The sequence below is a fragment of the Paramormyrops kingsleyae genome, chromosome 8 (assembly GCF_048594095.1).
Source record: "Paramormyrops kingsleyae isolate MSU_618 chromosome 8, PKINGS_0.4, whole genome shotgun sequence".
Lineage (NCBI taxonomy): Eukaryota > Metazoa > Chordata > Actinopteri > Osteoglossiformes > Mormyridae > Paramormyrops > Paramormyrops kingsleyae.
Window position 1 is genome coordinate 7,216,299 of NC_132804.1, and position 17,333 is coordinate 7,233,631.

General features: G+C 42.6%; 1 protein-coding gene across 1 annotated transcript; it reads left to right on the forward strand.

Moving 5' to 3' along the window:
- The first annotated feature begins 1,928 nt into the window (after nucleotides 1-1,928).
- LOC111855041 (pepsin A-like) lies at nucleotides 1,929-16,469 on the forward strand. Its single transcript, XM_023833643.2, has 9 exons — nucleotides 1,929-2,012; nucleotides 2,253-2,400; nucleotides 6,365-6,482; nucleotides 6,903-7,021; nucleotides 9,098-9,294; nucleotides 10,788-10,904; nucleotides 13,351-13,495; nucleotides 13,578-13,676; nucleotides 16,022-16,469. Exons 1-9 carry the CDS (start codon nucleotides 1,957-1,959, stop codon nucleotides 16,157-16,159), a joined length of 1,137 nt encoding a protein of 378 aa, XP_023689411.2. The 5' UTR covers nucleotides 1,929-1,956; the 3' UTR covers nucleotides 16,160-16,469.
- Nucleotides 16,470-17,333: the final 864 nt, after the last annotated feature.

Sequence of the window (17,333 nt, forward strand, 5' to 3'; positions counted from 1 at the left end):
GATATCATAATATTCACTATCTACTACCCACTCGCCAATTTGTTTTTTGTAATGTTTGCAGTTTAATATACTTCTTGTAAACTGATTGCCTGTGGTTACTGGTTGATTTACATGTTCTTTTTTATAAAGGTAATATTCGATATTCCAAAAACTTTTTTTCTAAAAATAGTTGCCAAAAAGTGTGGGGAGGGTCCTCTTACAAAAATGGTGTCGTCTTATATTCAGGTCAGAACAGTTCCTGTTTGTCTCGTCATCGCTAGTCCGGTCATTAACGTCACTCCTCCTGTTAGCCCATGTCTGTCCCTGGTCTAACCTTCTTGTTTCGATCCCTCACAATCTTAATTTCCAGTTCCTGTTTAAGTTCAATAAAACACCTTTTGTTTCACCAAACATGTTTCAGTCGTCAGATTCCCCATCTGAAACAAAATCCAATCCCTGTCCACCAAGGCAGGACATTAAAGAAAATGTTGTGTTCCAGACTCTTGATGTTAATTGTTTTGAGAAAAAAAAAATTGTTATAGAGCACAGGTGGGCCGGTGTGTATGCAGATTTTTGGGAAAACCTTTAGGTCAGCTGTTCAAACCCAGGTGTGAGGACTCTTCAGTCAGTCAGTCCTCAAATTAGTAATCTAATTAGGGAGTTGCAGCGAATATCCGCATACACAGCGGCCCTTTCTGCATAAGACTGCCCACCCCTGGTATAGAAGGATGACACAGCAGTCAGGTGGTTCCACCTAAAGTTTTTAGGTTATCCCTGTGTTTCGTCACACCGTCCAAATACTGTACACACACTTAGGTCAATTGCCCATAGTGTGTGATTGTGTTTGTGACTGTATGTCCTTTGCAATGGACTGGCATTCTGTCCATGCTGTACCCCAGTTTTCTGGCCAATGATGCCTGGGATACAGGCCACTCCCTCCCCAACCAGGAGAAGCAGCCAGAAGATGGTTGGATGGATTAATATTATGGCAATACACAGGTTTTGCAACCACCTTGTCATCCCTCTCCTGATAATGAATGTGACTGATTAATGTTCTGATTAACAATCAGATTTATCAGAGAACATTTGTTTAAAAGGGAAGGCCAAAGTTTTGTGTGCTCAATAAATTATGAATGTTAGCCCAGTGCATTACAATTCCAAGAAACCCATCCCCAAATACGACAACAGGGCCCGGTGATACTGCAGCATAACAAAGGGCGTAGATTTGGATATGGACAATAGGCGCATGTCCTAACCAATATTGCAGGAGTACTGTGTGTGTTAAGGAGGGCGGGAGGTTCGAGGCTGATTTGGTCTATACCAGTGTTGAAACCACACTCACACCCTTGAGTATAGCCCAGGAAGCAAAAGCCCCCCCTCCCCCCCTATTTTTAAGGCTACATAATTCTTGTTCTTCCATCCATCTTTGTGCATAATTATCCAACAAATTATCTGATGCAGGATCACAGCAAGCGCGTGGGTGATGCCACAAAGTGCAGGATACGGGGACTGCTGATGCTGTCAATTTCTGACACTAACTTCCAGGAAAAGCAGCAAGACTAAGTACAGTAAGCATGTACCTTGGCTTGTACCATCAGCTACTACTGTGTTTTCCAAAGGTCCCATTTTCCCACTGATCAAACGCAGTTGTTTTCACTGTATTTTTTAAATGGCAATTTCCCTTGGAGATTCATTTCCTCAGGCTCACAGGGACACACTGCATATCCCGTAATACATTAATAATATTCATTATTATTATGCACTATCAGTATAAGAATGTTCAATTGATATTTTTTCAAGCGCAATGAGGATTCCTGCTGTCATTACTGCCCCAAACTGTTTACTTCTCAATGAAAGCTTGCGCTGTTTTTCTTACCGCCCAGATAAAGAAGTGAGTAAACAGTGACCCAGTATATAAGAGCCAGAGCAAAGCCAGAGTCCGCAGTCGCCCAGTGAAGACTAGTGGACACAGTCACGATGAAGCTAGCCTTTCTGCTGTTCGCCCTCGTGGCCCTCTCCGAGTGCCTGCACAAGTAAGACCTTCATTCTACCTCTTTGAATTATTTACATTCTTGCAGAAACTGTAGTTTGATAGTTTCAAGTCTGCTGTTACGTCCAACTTAGCCATAATGAAGTGTTAAGATTCAGCAGGGTGAATCTGACAATTTTAAGGGTTTTTAACGAAGAGTCAGGGTACACCTGAAATTCTTTGAGTGTTTCGTGGTAATGTGTTGGAGCACAGCCAGGCTAATATGACTGTGATGTACTTGCAGGATTCCGCTGAAAAAGGGAAAGACGGCGAGGGAGGTGCTGCAGGAGCAGGGACTGTGGGAGGAGTTTAGGAAGAAACACCCCTACAACCCTATGGTCAAGTTTACCAGCAACTCTGCTGGCACTGAACAAATGACCAACGATGCTGACGTAAGTGACCTTTATGAATTCTAAAATCTCAGACTGAATCAATGGCTTTCCGGTCTGTCTGAAAGGCAGCTACATTCATAGGAAACACAAATTGTGCAGCTGAAGAGGCACAAAAACACATGGGCACAGTCACTGGGGTATGTGGCCAGTACTGATCTGCTGTGCCCCAGTAAAATCTCACGGGCGAGTTTTAGCAAGCTCCTATATTTGGCAGTGTATTAATTTAAGACGATTGTCACGGGAAAATAATGGATTTTTTTCTAATCGACAATGTCAAAGAAACACAGTTTAACCCATAGTACAAGCTGAGGCATGCACCTTGCAGTCCGGGTCAGTACTCCAGGGTGCACTGATTACTGTCCCTGCACTGCAGTATAAATCTCGTATCCAGTGCACTGCAACACGCACACAGTAATCAGTGTATCGGCATGTGAAACAAGAATCAGGATTAAGGAATAACAACATGACGTCACTGAAGTTTTTAAATAATGCTGATGATCTTATTTTGATTTCAATTCGACTCAGATATTATTGACTCCTGTAGATGAACATCAGCATGGCAGTGGCATTAACTGTGGGCTAAGCAAGGGAAGTTCAAATAGCACACTGTATAGCACACTGTATAGCACACTGTATAGCACATCTGTTAAACAGTAAAAAAACATTATTTGACTAATGTGTGTGGGGGGAGGGGTGGGCTGTGCCCCAGTAAAGATAAATGTCTAGTAATGGCCCTGGGCACAATTATAGAACAGGCAGATATTTAGAAGATGAGGGGTGAATAATAAGCAGTTTAATCAGGAGTTAGGATTGTATACTACAGGTACTATATATGAGACACAGGTTGTCTGCAGCTTATGAATAAGATTGTCTGTCTTTGAGTCGACTTTCTAGGCAAGTCGGAAAAATAATAATGCAGTACAATACATAATAATAATACAATAATAATAAAAGCAATTACAGACAGTACTGCACTGTACCCAACAAACCACTGAAGCCTAATAATGTTTTCATGAGTGTCACAAAGTAGTGCGTATGTTCGTTATTACGAAACAATGTATTGAGCCGGAATTTTTTATATTTTAGTCTTTATGGCAGTTTGTTCGTAAGCACAAGTTGTACATAAATCAGACATTGTTAAGCCAGGGACTGCCTGTATTTTTAGAAGTAATTTACCAGGTAGACAGATGCATCAGGAATTTGTCAAAAAAGGCTAATGTTACAGGACAACTGCCTCATCCCTCCAAGACCGGGGGTTTGAATCTCTGCTCGGAATAGGTGAACCTTGCATGTTCCCACTGGTTTGTGTGGGTTTTCTCTGGGCACTTCAGTTTCCCCCTGTACGTGCTCTGAGGTGGACTGTCCAGGGTGTACCCCAGCTCTGTACCCTGTGGTGCCTGTGATAGACTCCAGGCTTCCTGGTAAGGTCCCTGACCGGGTTAAGCTATTAGAGAATGACTGGATGAATAAAGCAGGGTTAGGATGAGGTGTAATTGATGTAAGTGACGAACAATCTTAATGAAAATACAGAATTACATTTTTAAAAATACACTCAGTAACAAAAAAAGTTAAGCACCTAGACGGAGTGGTGGAAATGAAATTAATCTGCACGTGGTGAAAGGTCATGTGACTGTATCGCAATGATTATAATATCAGATCAAATAGACAACAAGAGTTGGCAGTATGGGCACACTGCTGGTCCCATGTCAGTAGGATGTGGCACCCCCCAGACCTGGATCCATGAGGCGATACGGTGCGGAAGGGAGTCGTACAGCGGCTGTATCTCCTGCAGCAAGTCGGCCCACAGCTGTTGTAACTGGCCCTCGAGATCCTGCAGATTGGCACTGGGTCTGAGTTGACGTCAGCTGATCCCACACATGTTCGATTGGGGAAAGACTGGGGGACCTGGCTGGCCACAGGAGGACCTCAGCATGACGCAGACAGTCCATAGACACATGTGCCCTGTGTGGAAAGGCGTTGTCTTGTTGAAAGACTGTACCAGGGTGCTGTGTCAGGAGGGGTAAGACATGCGGATGCAGGATGTCAGTGATGTAACACTGTGCTGTCAGGGTCCCCCGAATCACTAGCAGAGATGACATGAAGTCTTACCCTATGGCTCCCTATACCATGATGCCAGGAGTAACGCCGGTGTCTCTCCACAACATCGGCAGGATTGGTCCTGTCACCTTAGAGCCACCATATGAACACACGATTCATCACTGAACATGGTTTGACGCCACTTGTCATCAGTCCATGCCTTCCAGTTTCCGCTCCACTCCAAATGTAGCCGTCTCTGTGCTGGTGTTAATGGCAGCCTATGCATGGGACAGTAAACTCGTAGACTGGCTGATGCCAGTCCAGTACCTGTGCCCGGATGGCAGGTACAGATGTCATGGGGTTCTGTAATGCTTGGCGCACAATACTATGATCCTCGCTTTGTGTGGTCATGGTTTGGGCGACCGGAACCTTCATGACGTGTGTGGGTGCCCTCATGTGCCCATTGGTTCCAACATCGGGCGACTGTGACATCTGCATGCTCCACATGCCAGGCAATTGCACGATACGACCACCCAGCCTCATGCAAACCCACAATGCGACCCCTATCAAACTCCGTCAAGTGCTGGTAATGCTGTCTAATGTATCCATGAGGCAACCTCTGTGTCTGGTGACTAGACGTGCCAACTTCTTGGAAATCGAATCATTTACATACCCATCGCTGGTCTGCACGTGTAACAAATTACATGCAAATCGGACCACTACTTCTGGGTGCTTAACCTTTTTGTCACTGAGTGTATATGAGCTGGGATTAAAGTCCTTCCATTTCCTTTATGTCCACTTCAAATGTCAGTCATTATAAATGACTGTTAAAATTTAAACATTTTATATAATTAGAAGTGTAAATTTTGCATATAGACGATGTGTTTGTATAGCTGAACATTTGACAGAGATGGGGACAAATGCATCAAAACTATATTGTTTCAAATTACGAATACTTGCTCATCAAATGCAACAAAATAAAAAATACTGCTGTGAGAAAATGTATTTAATTAAAATACAAGTAATTTGTCATTTGAAAATACAAAAGTACGTGTGAAATAGTAACGGTACATGAGAAATACTTAGTAATGTGTAGTACTTACAAAATATACAACTCGCTCTAACTTTAGATGGAATAATAACATTGTGATTTACAGGCGTTAAACTTATATCCAGTGTTTCCCACAGAATTAGTGGCAACAGCGGACAGGGTTGCTGGTGTGTGCACACATAAGGAGGCATAAATAAATTAAATGATATATTTCATTAAGTATTTTAAATACATAAAATACAATCTCTCAAAGCTTTTTGTTACAATTTACATCTGATTATTTTTCCGTCCAGAAAAATACAAATTACAAAATACTTAAAAGTGATTAAATATGTCTGCAGTGTGTTGGCACCTGCCCAGGGTTGGTGCCCGCCTGCGCCCGTTGTTCCCAGGATAGGCTCCGGCCCTCCGCAACCCCAGTGGGGATTAAGCGGTTACAATAATGGATGGATGGATGGATGGATGGATTAAATATGTATTTTAAGTACATTTAATTGAAATACCGCCCATCTCTGACAGCTGATTTACTGAATAAAGGCAAGACCTTCGGGAGAGTTCAAGAGTTCGGGAGCTCATTCTTGACATCATGAATAGAACTTGACTGAGCCTTATTTAACTCAACTTATTTAACTTAACTCAAATCATTGATTCTTATTTTTTCTAAATCACGGCTTGAACATTTAACTGACTATATCAGTGTGTTTCTAAGAGAAACGTATGCTTAATACAGCTGTTATTCATAACAAATTTGATTTTAAAAAATAAAACTTTTATTGTTAATTAAATAATTATATGTAATAGAGAGATGTATAGTTAAAACAATAACCACACATCTGATACTTGTGATAAACTTCCAGTATCTTTCTTCCTGTACAGCTGTCATACTATGGTGTCATCTCCATTGGAAATCCACCACAGTCCTTCACTGTCATCTTTGACACTGGATCCTCCAACCTATGGGTACCATCCATCTACTGCTCCAGCCCGGCTTGCAGTGAGTGAGGGCTATCATTGTTGCCTTGGTTACGGGTCAAGTCTCTGTCATTTCTATAGTGCTGTCCTGTGTTGGGTCCATGTTTAAAGGCTCCCATGATTCATGCTTGTCCCAGTGAGGTAGCAGAGTCGCAGAGGAGGTAAGAATATAATCCATGACATACAGTAGCAGTCACATTAGTTCATAGTTCTGGCAGCTGCAGAAATTTATGCAACACAGCAGCAAGAGTAGGATTTATGTACTGAGTGACCTCACAAACCAGTATTTCTATAGTACCACCCAAAAAGTATGATTACATTGGTCTTAGATTTTTTTTTCAAAAGTTCAAATCCCTAATCACAATTTTATCTGTCCATCAATTTAGATAAAAAATTCAAAGTAAAAAATCCTTCAAGCAGATATGTTTTTCGACTTTTCCAGGCAACCATGCTAAATTCAACCCTAAAGGGTCCAGCTCTTTCAAGTTCACATCTGAGTCAGTGGCCATCCAGTATGGGACTGGGAGCATGACTGGAGTGCTGGGATATGACACCGTTGAGGTAAACCGATGTGCTAAGATACACAGCGTTGTGCTGGCTACACATGGTGAACAAATTCACATGCAGATTATTACTAATTGCACATTATGCAATTAGTATATTTGCTCAATGTCAAATATTTGTATGGAATGAATGAAATGTAAAATCTGTTATCCTGAGCCATCAGACTCCGAGTTCTGGCTACTGAGTTTATGTTGGCACAGGCTTATTACATCAACATGAAGCATCATCTGCAAATATTGTACCATAAACCATTAATCTTTCCTCCCTTCCCAAAGTAAAATGGACTAGATGCAAACATCTAGTATGATACAAATGACAAGTAGTTATAGATGTTATTGCCTGTCTTTAGCAGAATAGTGTCTTGTGTTTTTCATCACCTTAAAAGTGCCATAGAATGCAGTTCTTTTCTCAAATTGTTCTCTGGTGTTTACACAGAAGGTATGTGAACTTGGTTTGTGCCCATTTACAACCATATAATATGGCCCTAGAATGAAACAAGCTGCTAGCAATGTTAGCAACTCAAACAGTTAGAGCCATGCAACGGAACAGTTCCAACTATGTAAGATGTTAATGGGAGGTCTTGAGAAACGTATGCCTGACTTACCTGTTAAAGATGAACATCAACCATGCCTGTACGGTTCCTTGGGTAGGGTATGGAAAGAGCCCACATCCCCATCACAGCCTGGCACACACTCATGCATACAGCCTGCCATTTTCATTGTCATCCTCCGCTTCATTCTTCACAATATCTGCAGAATAATGGTGCGGCATTTGCGACTTAATCATTCTCAGGGATTACAGGAACTAATCACTAATCACTCACGTCCACTTCCCTGCAAAGATTTGTTCTTTTTGTTTGTCTGCTTTTCCTTAGAGATATGATGTGAAGTCCCTCCTCGACCAGTGAGAGCCAGTGAGGCATGTAAGGGTGTGCTGTAAGCGAGCATATGATTGGCTGGAGACTAAACCTGCAACTGAATATATATGCCTACAGTGAACAAATGACAGAGAGTCTAGTTCAGTTCTGAATGAGAGACCCGAAGGAGTGAACTCGTTGGTGGGCGAGTTGGTGAATGAGAGACTCAGAAAGGCTACTGAATGAGAGAGCTGTAGCTCGGTTGTGACTGAAATACACCATCTACTGGTGTAGTATACAGCCTACAGGTACAGCGGCTACCTGTATGCTGCAGATGGATTTTAAAGATGCAACATTTTCACAATCTAAAACGATTTTAACTGAGGTTTGTTAGCATTTGGGCTAGTCAGTTGACTATGTAATGAACTGTTTCTTACAGAATCGCTAAGGTACAATATTCAAAAACGAAGGCTATAATTCAATAACAAATATTCTTATCACATGACTTATTAGTGGTATTTACTTTACTCCTTAGCATTATTTAACCTAAATAATATATTTTTCTTTTTTTTTACATAACGGATGATGTGCTCCTGATATATTTTACGCAAACAGGAAGTGCCACTGAACATGTCAGTGAACGAATCAGAACAAATCTTTTAGCTGAATTGAATCAAATGAATTGTGTCCCCAAAAAAGTCATTTTGCCCATCACTGCTGCAGAACTCTGTCATGTTTAGGGGCGTGGTTAAAACTGTTACAGTCTAGGAATTTCAAAAAACAGCCCGTTACGCTTCCTACTTTCACGTATTCAGGAATTATATTTTAAAAAGGGAACAACAGTGTTTGAGATTCACGGTACTGTATGTCATTTCCATGTACTGTACTTAACTCTCCTTTTTCAACTATGGCAAAGTCAGATTTTCCTTCTATGGCACCTTTAACTAATGCATCTGTTTCTTGGCACTTCAGCTAAGTTTTACATTTGGGACACTGCCATGTTCAGTGACACTTCCTGTATATCAGGAACACATTTTCCGTTATGTTTAAAAAAAATCAACATATTATTTATGTTAAATAATGCTAAGGAGTAAACTAAATCTGCAACTTGACTATGGTCCCTAAGGATCAAATTCAAACTTCACTTATCTCCATATGACATTACATTGCAAACCTATTTATCTGCAGTGTTAATAATCTGTTTTTTCCTGTCTAAGGTTGGTGGGATCATCGTTCCCAACCAAATCTTTGGTCTGAGTGAGACGGAGGCCGATTTCATGTATTACATGAAAGCTGATGGGATCCTTGGACTCGCCTTCCCTTCAATTTCTTCATCTGGTGCCACCCCAGTCTTTGATAATATGATGAGCCAGACGCTGGTTTCTCAAAGCTTGTTCTCTGTCTACCTGAGCAGGTGAGGCCTGACCATTGGTGAACTAGGTATGAAATCATACAGCTATGCGCTGTTGAGGAGTAGCTATACTATAACTAGCGACGCTACTACCTTAACTACTTTTTCTAGTAGCTTATTAGTAGTGCAGCTGCTTTTAAAATGCTGTGGCTTTTCCAGTAAGCAGCTAATTTTTTTTACAAATAGCGATGTAGCGTGGCAAAACGCAACACCTTTAAAAAACGTTACGGGTCGTCATCAACTTCCGACTGACCGACTTTACGAACGTATCGAAATATGTGACCACGACTGCGCCGCGTCTGGTAGCACAAGTGTTGCTCCGCGTGAGTGTATGACAGTTTCCGCCCCAACTGCCGGTGTTCTGTCGATATATGCTGCCTTGTCGAAAAATGCTACCGTAGTGCTAATAGATAGCCCTAACCCTAACTCTTACCCTAACCCTAACCCCCCAAAACCCCTAAAACCCTTACCTTAACCCTAACCCTAACCCCTAAAACCTAACCCTAATCCCAAAACGGTGGACCTGCACATGCGCAGAAAGGCTCGATAGCACGTCTCGATAGGTAGTATTTTTCGACAGAACACCGGCAGCGCGAGATGCTCGTTTATTCCTCGTACAGTGTACGTTCGTATACGTTCGTGTAACAATAATTAACTAAGGAAATGGTGATTAAAAAGGTTATAACAATAATGAACTATGAAAATTGTGATAGAAAGGTTGAAAAAACACAAACAATATGACTTAAAGATATAATTTTATCACACAGTATAATATACAGTACATATGATTTTACGTATAAAATAAAGAACCAACTTGCAACCAGATCGGAACAGATCATGGTCGTTTTTTGTTTTATAATGTCCTTCTGATTAACACTTCAGTAACGACCTGTATATTATTTTTTTCTTTCTTTGCAAAGATGCGTATTTGTATAGTGTATAGTGTTTCTGATTGGTGCGTTTTATTTGAATATATAGTCTGCGGATGGATGTTAAATGGCTGAAAAACTTAACGGTTTTTTTAGACACTTTAATTAAAATGCTTTGGAGCACTTTGGTATCAAAATCTGTCTTTTTTTTGTTGTTGTAACCCTTCTGATTTTCACACAGTAATTGTGAAGTACTCTTGGTTTACACCAAACAAAGAAACTTTTTTGAAACCTTATTGTGATTTGACATTACATTGGAAAAGTATACTGATTTTCATATTAACATATAACATCATGTTTAACGTTTTTAAAATAAATTTCTTTAATAAATTCGTTTAAGAGTAGCCTATCCTACAGCACAAATGTTAAATATTAACCGATGAAATAGCTTCGGTGTAGTTGGCTACTTTTTCTCTGTAGCTTGTAGTGTAGCTAATTACTATATTAAAACAGTAGCGTGGCTGTAGCTTAGCTAGTTTTAATCATAAGCAGTTTGAAAAGCTACCGTGTAAAAGTAGCTTCCCCAACACTGCAGCTCTGACACTAAACAATAGTTTTCTCTTGCAGAAATTCTGAGGAAGGCAGTGTGGTCATCTTTGGAGGGATTGACCCTTCATATTTCACCGGTACTATCTTCTGGCTGCCACTCACCTCTGAGACCTACTGGCAAATCAGCATGGACAGGTCATAGTGCCTAAAAGGCTTCTTTTGACACAAGCATCTCTCTATCTCCAGAATACATTAGTGGTTTTCCCTGGTACACAGTCAACTGATTGGACCACTCTAAATAACATTGGTCAACAAATTTTTACTTTCCTTCTGCTGAATGAACAGCAGTAAAATAGTGAAATCTTACAAATAGTGAATCTTACACTACTTTTGCACTGAATTTAAAAACCTAATTTGGAATTTCCCTATCACGTAAGGATTTTGAGTGACACACAAACTTTACATAATACTTATATTAACAGTATATGTGCATGGTGGAAGTAACTCGTGTAAAAGGTAGAAGTGTATGATTTTCTGCTGTACTTAGCCTCAGAAACATTCCTCTTAAGGGCCCAGCAGAAGTCAGCCAGCATCCTGGGACTCCGCTTTCCTTGATATCGTTTTTCCATATCAGAGAGAGAGCAGGATCCTGTCTCAACATGTCCAAACGTGTTACAGCCTGTAAACTCTACCAATAGAGACTTACAGTACTTTGCACCCTTCTGTAAAGTCTTAAAAATGTTCACAAAACATTTTTTTTTTCTAAACTGAACTTTGATTTATTCATACATTCTTAATAAGGAATTATATACTAACAATCCATCCATCCATTACCATCCGCTTGTCCGGGGTTCGGGTCGCAGAGGTAGCAGCTTCAGGAGGGATACCCAGACCACCCTCTCCCCAGCCACCTGGACCAGCTCTTCGGGGGGGATGCTGAGGCATTCCGAGGCCAGCCAAGAGATATGATCCCTCCAGCGCGTCCTGGGTCTGTAGGACATACACGGAAAACCTGTCTAGGTAGCCGCCCAGGAGGCATCCGCGCCAGGTGTCCAAACCACTGGCTCCTTTCGTCGTGGAGAACCTGAGACTCTCCCGGATATCCAAACTTCTCAAAGGGAGATCTCAGACACCTTACGGAGAAACCTCATTTCGGCCGCTTGTATCTGCAATCTCATTCTTTCGGTCACTACCCACAGCTCATGACCATAGGTGATGGTAGAAACGAAGATGGACCAATAGATCAAGAGCTTTGCTTTCAGGCTCAGTTCACGACAAACCGTTTATGCGCCTGCAAAACTTCAGACGCCGCTCCGATCCATCTGTCCGGCTCTCGATCTCTTCTACCCTGACTCGTAAATATTATAAACAGCACCTGTAACAAAGGGCAGCCCTGGCGGAGCCCAACCCACACTGGGAACACGTCCAACTTATTTCCGGCAATGTGGACCAAGCTTCTGCTCCGTTCATATAGGGACCCAATCCCACAGTAGTGGGCCCCGAACCCCATACTCCCAAAGCACCCCCCAGAGAGCACCTCGGGGAACCCGGTCGTAAGCCTTCTTCAAGTCCACAAAACACATGTAGACTGGATGCGCAAACTCCCAGGCCCCCTCCAGTACCCTCACAAGGGTATTAAGCTGGTCCAGTGTTCCACGGCCAGGACGAAAACCGCATTGTTCCTCTTGAATACGAGAGTCGACTTGATCTCACCCTCCTCTCCAGTACCCTGGAAGGCTGAGAAGTGTGATCCCCCTGCAGTTGGAACACACTCTCCGGTCCCCTTCCTTAAATAAGGGGACCACCACCCCGGTATACCAATCCAGTCCCTGACCTCCATGCACTGTTGAGAAGGCGTGTCAGCCATGACAGCCCCACAGCATCCAGAGCCTTCAGGTACATCTCCTTGGATTGGCACCTTATCGTGGTGGAGGGGTTTGTGTGCCTCAGTGACCCTGGGGGCTAGGTTGTCGGGGGCAATTGCCCCTGGTAGGGTCTCCTAAGGCAAAAAGGTCCCAGGTGAGGAGCCAGACAAAGAGCAATCCTAAAAAACCCCTGATGAAAGAGTATTACAGCAAGGTCTCGTTACCCACGCCTGGACTAGGTTCACCAGGGCCCCACCCTGGAGACAGGCCTGGGGAAAGGGCCCGTTGGAGAGCGCCTGGTGGCTGGGCTTTGACCCGAAAGAGTCACATGGGACCGTCACCAGGTGGGCCCACCACCCGCAATAGGAATGTCAGGGGTTCGGTGCTATGTGGATTGGGTGCCAGCTAAGGGAGGCCCTGGCAGACCGACCCCCGGCTGACAAAACTGGCTATATACTAACAATATAGCCTAAAATTTATGTCACTCAAAAATTATGGGTGATAGCAAAAATTCTTAAATCAGCAAAACAAAATACATAAAAGACATCTTCCTGTGGGCAATTGTTTGTTGACCAGTGTAATTTATGTTCACAGTAGTTAAATGTTTGTTTTTTACTCAGTATTCTCCTGCTAAATTATGTGAAGAGCTATTCTCTCAAGACACGTCTGTGATATGTTAGGCACCAAGAATATCCATTAAGTATAGAAAGCCTCAGAAAGAGATTATAGCAAACTTATGGGTTTTATTAGCTGACCATTGATTTTCTCAATTGTAGTGTGACCGTCAATGGAAACATTGTAGCTTGCGCTGGAGGTTGCCAGGCAATTGTGGATACAGGAACCTCTTTAATCGTTGGACCAAGCACTGACATCGCAAACATCAATTCATGGGTTGGGGCTCTGACAGATGAGTATGGAGATGTAGGTGGCTTTTTCTACTCTGCCTTTGACCTCCATGGGGCCCTCTATGCACAGACCTGACATGAAGGACTGTTCTCCTCAGGTAACTGTGACCTGCAGCAACATCCAGAGAATGCCAAATGTGACCTTCTCCTTGAATGGATACACCTTCGAAATCCCTGCCTCTGCCTATGTATCTCAGGTAAAATTCTCTATCTGTCTATCTGTCTGTCTGTCTGTCTGTCTGTCATTATGGGCCTATTCATGTCAATGAAAGGTCCATATTACTCTTCACCTAGTAAACTATATTTTCCGAATTTGCGTTTAGCCAGTGAAATGGACGGAGCTCAAGTCATAGTGCTGGCCTAGCCGGACAGATTGATATATCAATTGTGTCCGTACTCCTTACGGATCACGTGCAATTCCCTCTCAAAATCGAAAAAAACTTTATTTATTATTTTTCTGTGATTTTCGACAATTAATGCGGGTCGTACCGTAGCCTGCAGCCAGGCAATCTATATATCAAAAGTGAGTTCTTCATGGTGTGATGTGTGCTATTACTTTTCTCCGCAGATCATGTTACCATGGCGATGTTATTCACGGTCAAACGCACTAAAAATCCCATAGGAATGCATTGAATGCTAACTTTTACCTAGCATTAGCCTATATCTAACTAACCATGTGAAGAGTAATATGGATCGATCTTTTTCATTGCATTGAATGGCCCATTGACTTCAGTCAAAGTGTTTCCACTTGGCCAGTGTTCATATGACAACTATAAGACTCGGTATTCAACCTCAGGCCTCATCACCCAACACTTTAAGACCACCATCTTGACCGGCACTCATCTTTCATCCCTCGTTCTCTCCCATTGACTTCAATGCATTTCAGTCCAAGTTCTCCCACTCGGCCACTGTTCATGCGACAACTATAAGACTTGATAGTCAACATCAGCCCTTATCACCCAACACCTTATGACCACCATCTTGACCCGCACTCGTCTTTCATCCCTCGTTCTCTCCCATTCACTTCAATTCATTTTAGTCAAAGTTTTCCTACTCGGCCAGTGTTCTTGCCCCAGCTACAAGACTCAATAATCAACCTCAGGCCTCATTACCCAACACCTAGCAACACCTTAGCAACCACCTTGCAGCACCTAGCAACCATTTAGCAACACCCTAGCAACCACTTAGCATTGAATAGCAACACCCTAGCAACCACCTAGCCACCAGCTACTGACACCCTAGAAACGTCTTCCGACACCCTTGCAACACCCTAGCAACCACCTAGAATTGCATAGCAACAGCCTAGCAACCATTTAGCTATGCCTAGCAACCACCTAGCAACCAGCTACTGGGACCCTAGCAATGCCTTCTGACACCTTAGCAACACCCTAGCAACCACCTAGCAATACCCTAGCAACCACCTAGAATTGTATAGCAACACCCTAGCAACCACCTAGCAACACCCTAGCAACCACCTAGAATTGTATAGCAACACCCTAGCAACTGCCTAGCAATGCCTAGCAACCAGCTACCAACACCCTACCAACGCCTTCCGACACCCTAGCAACCACCATGCAACACCCTAGGAACCACCTATAATTGCATAGCAACACCCTAGCAACTATCTAGCAATGCCTAGCAACCAGCTACCGAAACCCTACCAATGCCTTCCGACACCCTAGCAACCACTTACAATTGCATAGCAACACCATAGCAACCACATAGCAACGCCTAGCAACCACTTAGCAACCAGCCGAAACCACCCTTGCAACCACTTAAAATTGCATAGCAACCATCTAGCTACGCCTAGCAACCAGCTATTGAGACCCTAATAACGCCTTCTGACACCCTAGCAACCACCTTGCAGCACCTAGCAACCACCTAGCAACACCCTAGCATCCACCTAGAATTGCATAGCAACACCCTAGCAACCGCCTAACAACCACCTAGCAACCAGCTACTGACACCGTAGGAACGCCTTCCGACACCCTAGGAACCACCTAGCAACACCCTAGCAACCACCTAGAATTGCAGAGCAACACTCTAGCAACCACTTAGCTACGCCTAGCAACCACCTTGCAACCAGCTACTAAGACATCAGCAATGCCTTCTGACACCCTAGCAACCACCTAGCAACACCTTAGCAACCAGCTACCGACACCCTAACAACACCTTCTGACACCCTAGCAACCACCTAGGAACAGCTTAGCAACCACCTACAATTGCAAAGCAATACCCTAGCAACCACCTAGGAATGCCTGGCAACCACCTAGCAACCAACTACAGACCAGCCAATTAATTAGATGCACCAGCTCTTCCACGGTTAGCAGAATAGGCCCATCTCAAAATTTCTTCAGGAATTTTCATTCTAGTTATATTTATCATTGTTATACTTTGGACAAAAGGCAACAGCGTTATCCAGTGAGCCAACTATTACTAATTATTCTGTTTCTTGTCATAATACTTACTTAAAAATGCAAGACATTTTTTTTCACAAATAAAATAATGATTAACCTTCGCCCATTTGACTTTGCCTTTATAGTCCAGTTCTAGCTGCAGCGTTGGTTTTGGCTACGGCGGCACAGAGCAGCTCTGGATCCTGGGTGACGTCTTCATTAGACAATACTACGCCATCTTTGACAGGGGTAACAATCAAGTAGGTCTGGCTCTAGGTGTGTGATTTACACCAACTTGATTTAACAGTGTTGAAACATCGAGTTTACCGACTTGAAATTGTCTTGTGATGGTATAAATCTTCTACAGTCTAAATATACTGTGTCATTGGCACAATAAGCCATATACAAGTAAAATTTTATTTCCAGCTTTGACAATATTGTGGTAGATCATTCTTAGTCATAATTGTGTACTTTTTATTGCCTCCTCATATATAATGATTTTCCTGTATATTGATGCTATTTAACAAATTTAGCCAGCACAATAATTAATTTTATTTTCCGTATCAGTCCTCCAAAATACAGTGACTGTGTATGTAACACAATGGTTTGAGTTATAAAATTAAATAAATAAAATTTTGAAATTTGTTTGCTGTTTACATTAAACAAATTTTGTTTGGTGTTTATGTAGTTGATACTGAATACAGGGGCAGCACGTGACACAGTTGTCAGCACTGTTGCCTCACACCTCTGGGACCAGGATTTGAGTGTCTGCCTTGGTTCTATGTGTGCATGTTCAAAAACATGCTGAGGTGAGTTGCCAAATTGGCCATAAGTGTGAATGGTGTGTGACTGAGCCCTGCGATTGGCTGGCTTGTTCCCTGCCTTGAGCCTGTAGCCTCCAGGATAGGCTCAGGATCCCCCATGACCCCGAGTAGGAAAAGCGGTTACAGAAAATGGGTGGATGGATACGAAGTTTCTGGAGGTTAGATAACTGGGTATTCACAATAGGGGGGGGGGGGGCATTGGCCCACACATCCAGCAGAGATTAATTTGAGTTTCAATCCTACCTCTGCTCTGTATGTTGGATCGTGTTCTCCCTGGGATTCCTCTAGGTGCCTCATCTCCCACAACGTCAAAACCATTAACTTTCTGAATCACCAATAGTACTTGAGTGTGTCCCCAGTCTTGTTTCCTGTGCTTCTTGGGATAGGCTCAAGGCTCCCAGATACCCTGTACCAGATGAAATCTAATGGATGGATGGTACATGGCTTGTTTCCAAAAACCACTCAAGCATTATGCAACTGAGCATCAACACTTGTTTTTATGAAATATTTACACTTGCTGTTCTTTGGCATCACAGATATAAATCACAGTAACGTCTGTAGGTTACAAAAATGATGTACAAAACACAATAAAGATCAATGACATTTAAAAATCAATAAAAATGAATGACATTTA

Bases quoted from the DNA above. Each gene is read 5' to 3' on its own strand.
- LOC111855041 (XM_023833643.2), top strand. From the start codon at position 1,957: ATGAAGCTAGCCTTTCTGCTGTTCGCCCTCGTGGCCCTCTCCGAGTGC. The intron at 9,295-10,787 runs GTGAGGCCTGAC...TTTCTCTTGCAG, and splicing joins TTCTCTGTCTACCTGAGCAG to AAATTCTGAGGAAGGCAGTG. The intron at 13,677-16,021 runs GTAAAATTCTCT...TTGCCTTTATAG, and splicing joins CCTCTGCCTATGTATCTCAG to TCCAGTTCTAGCTGCAGCGT.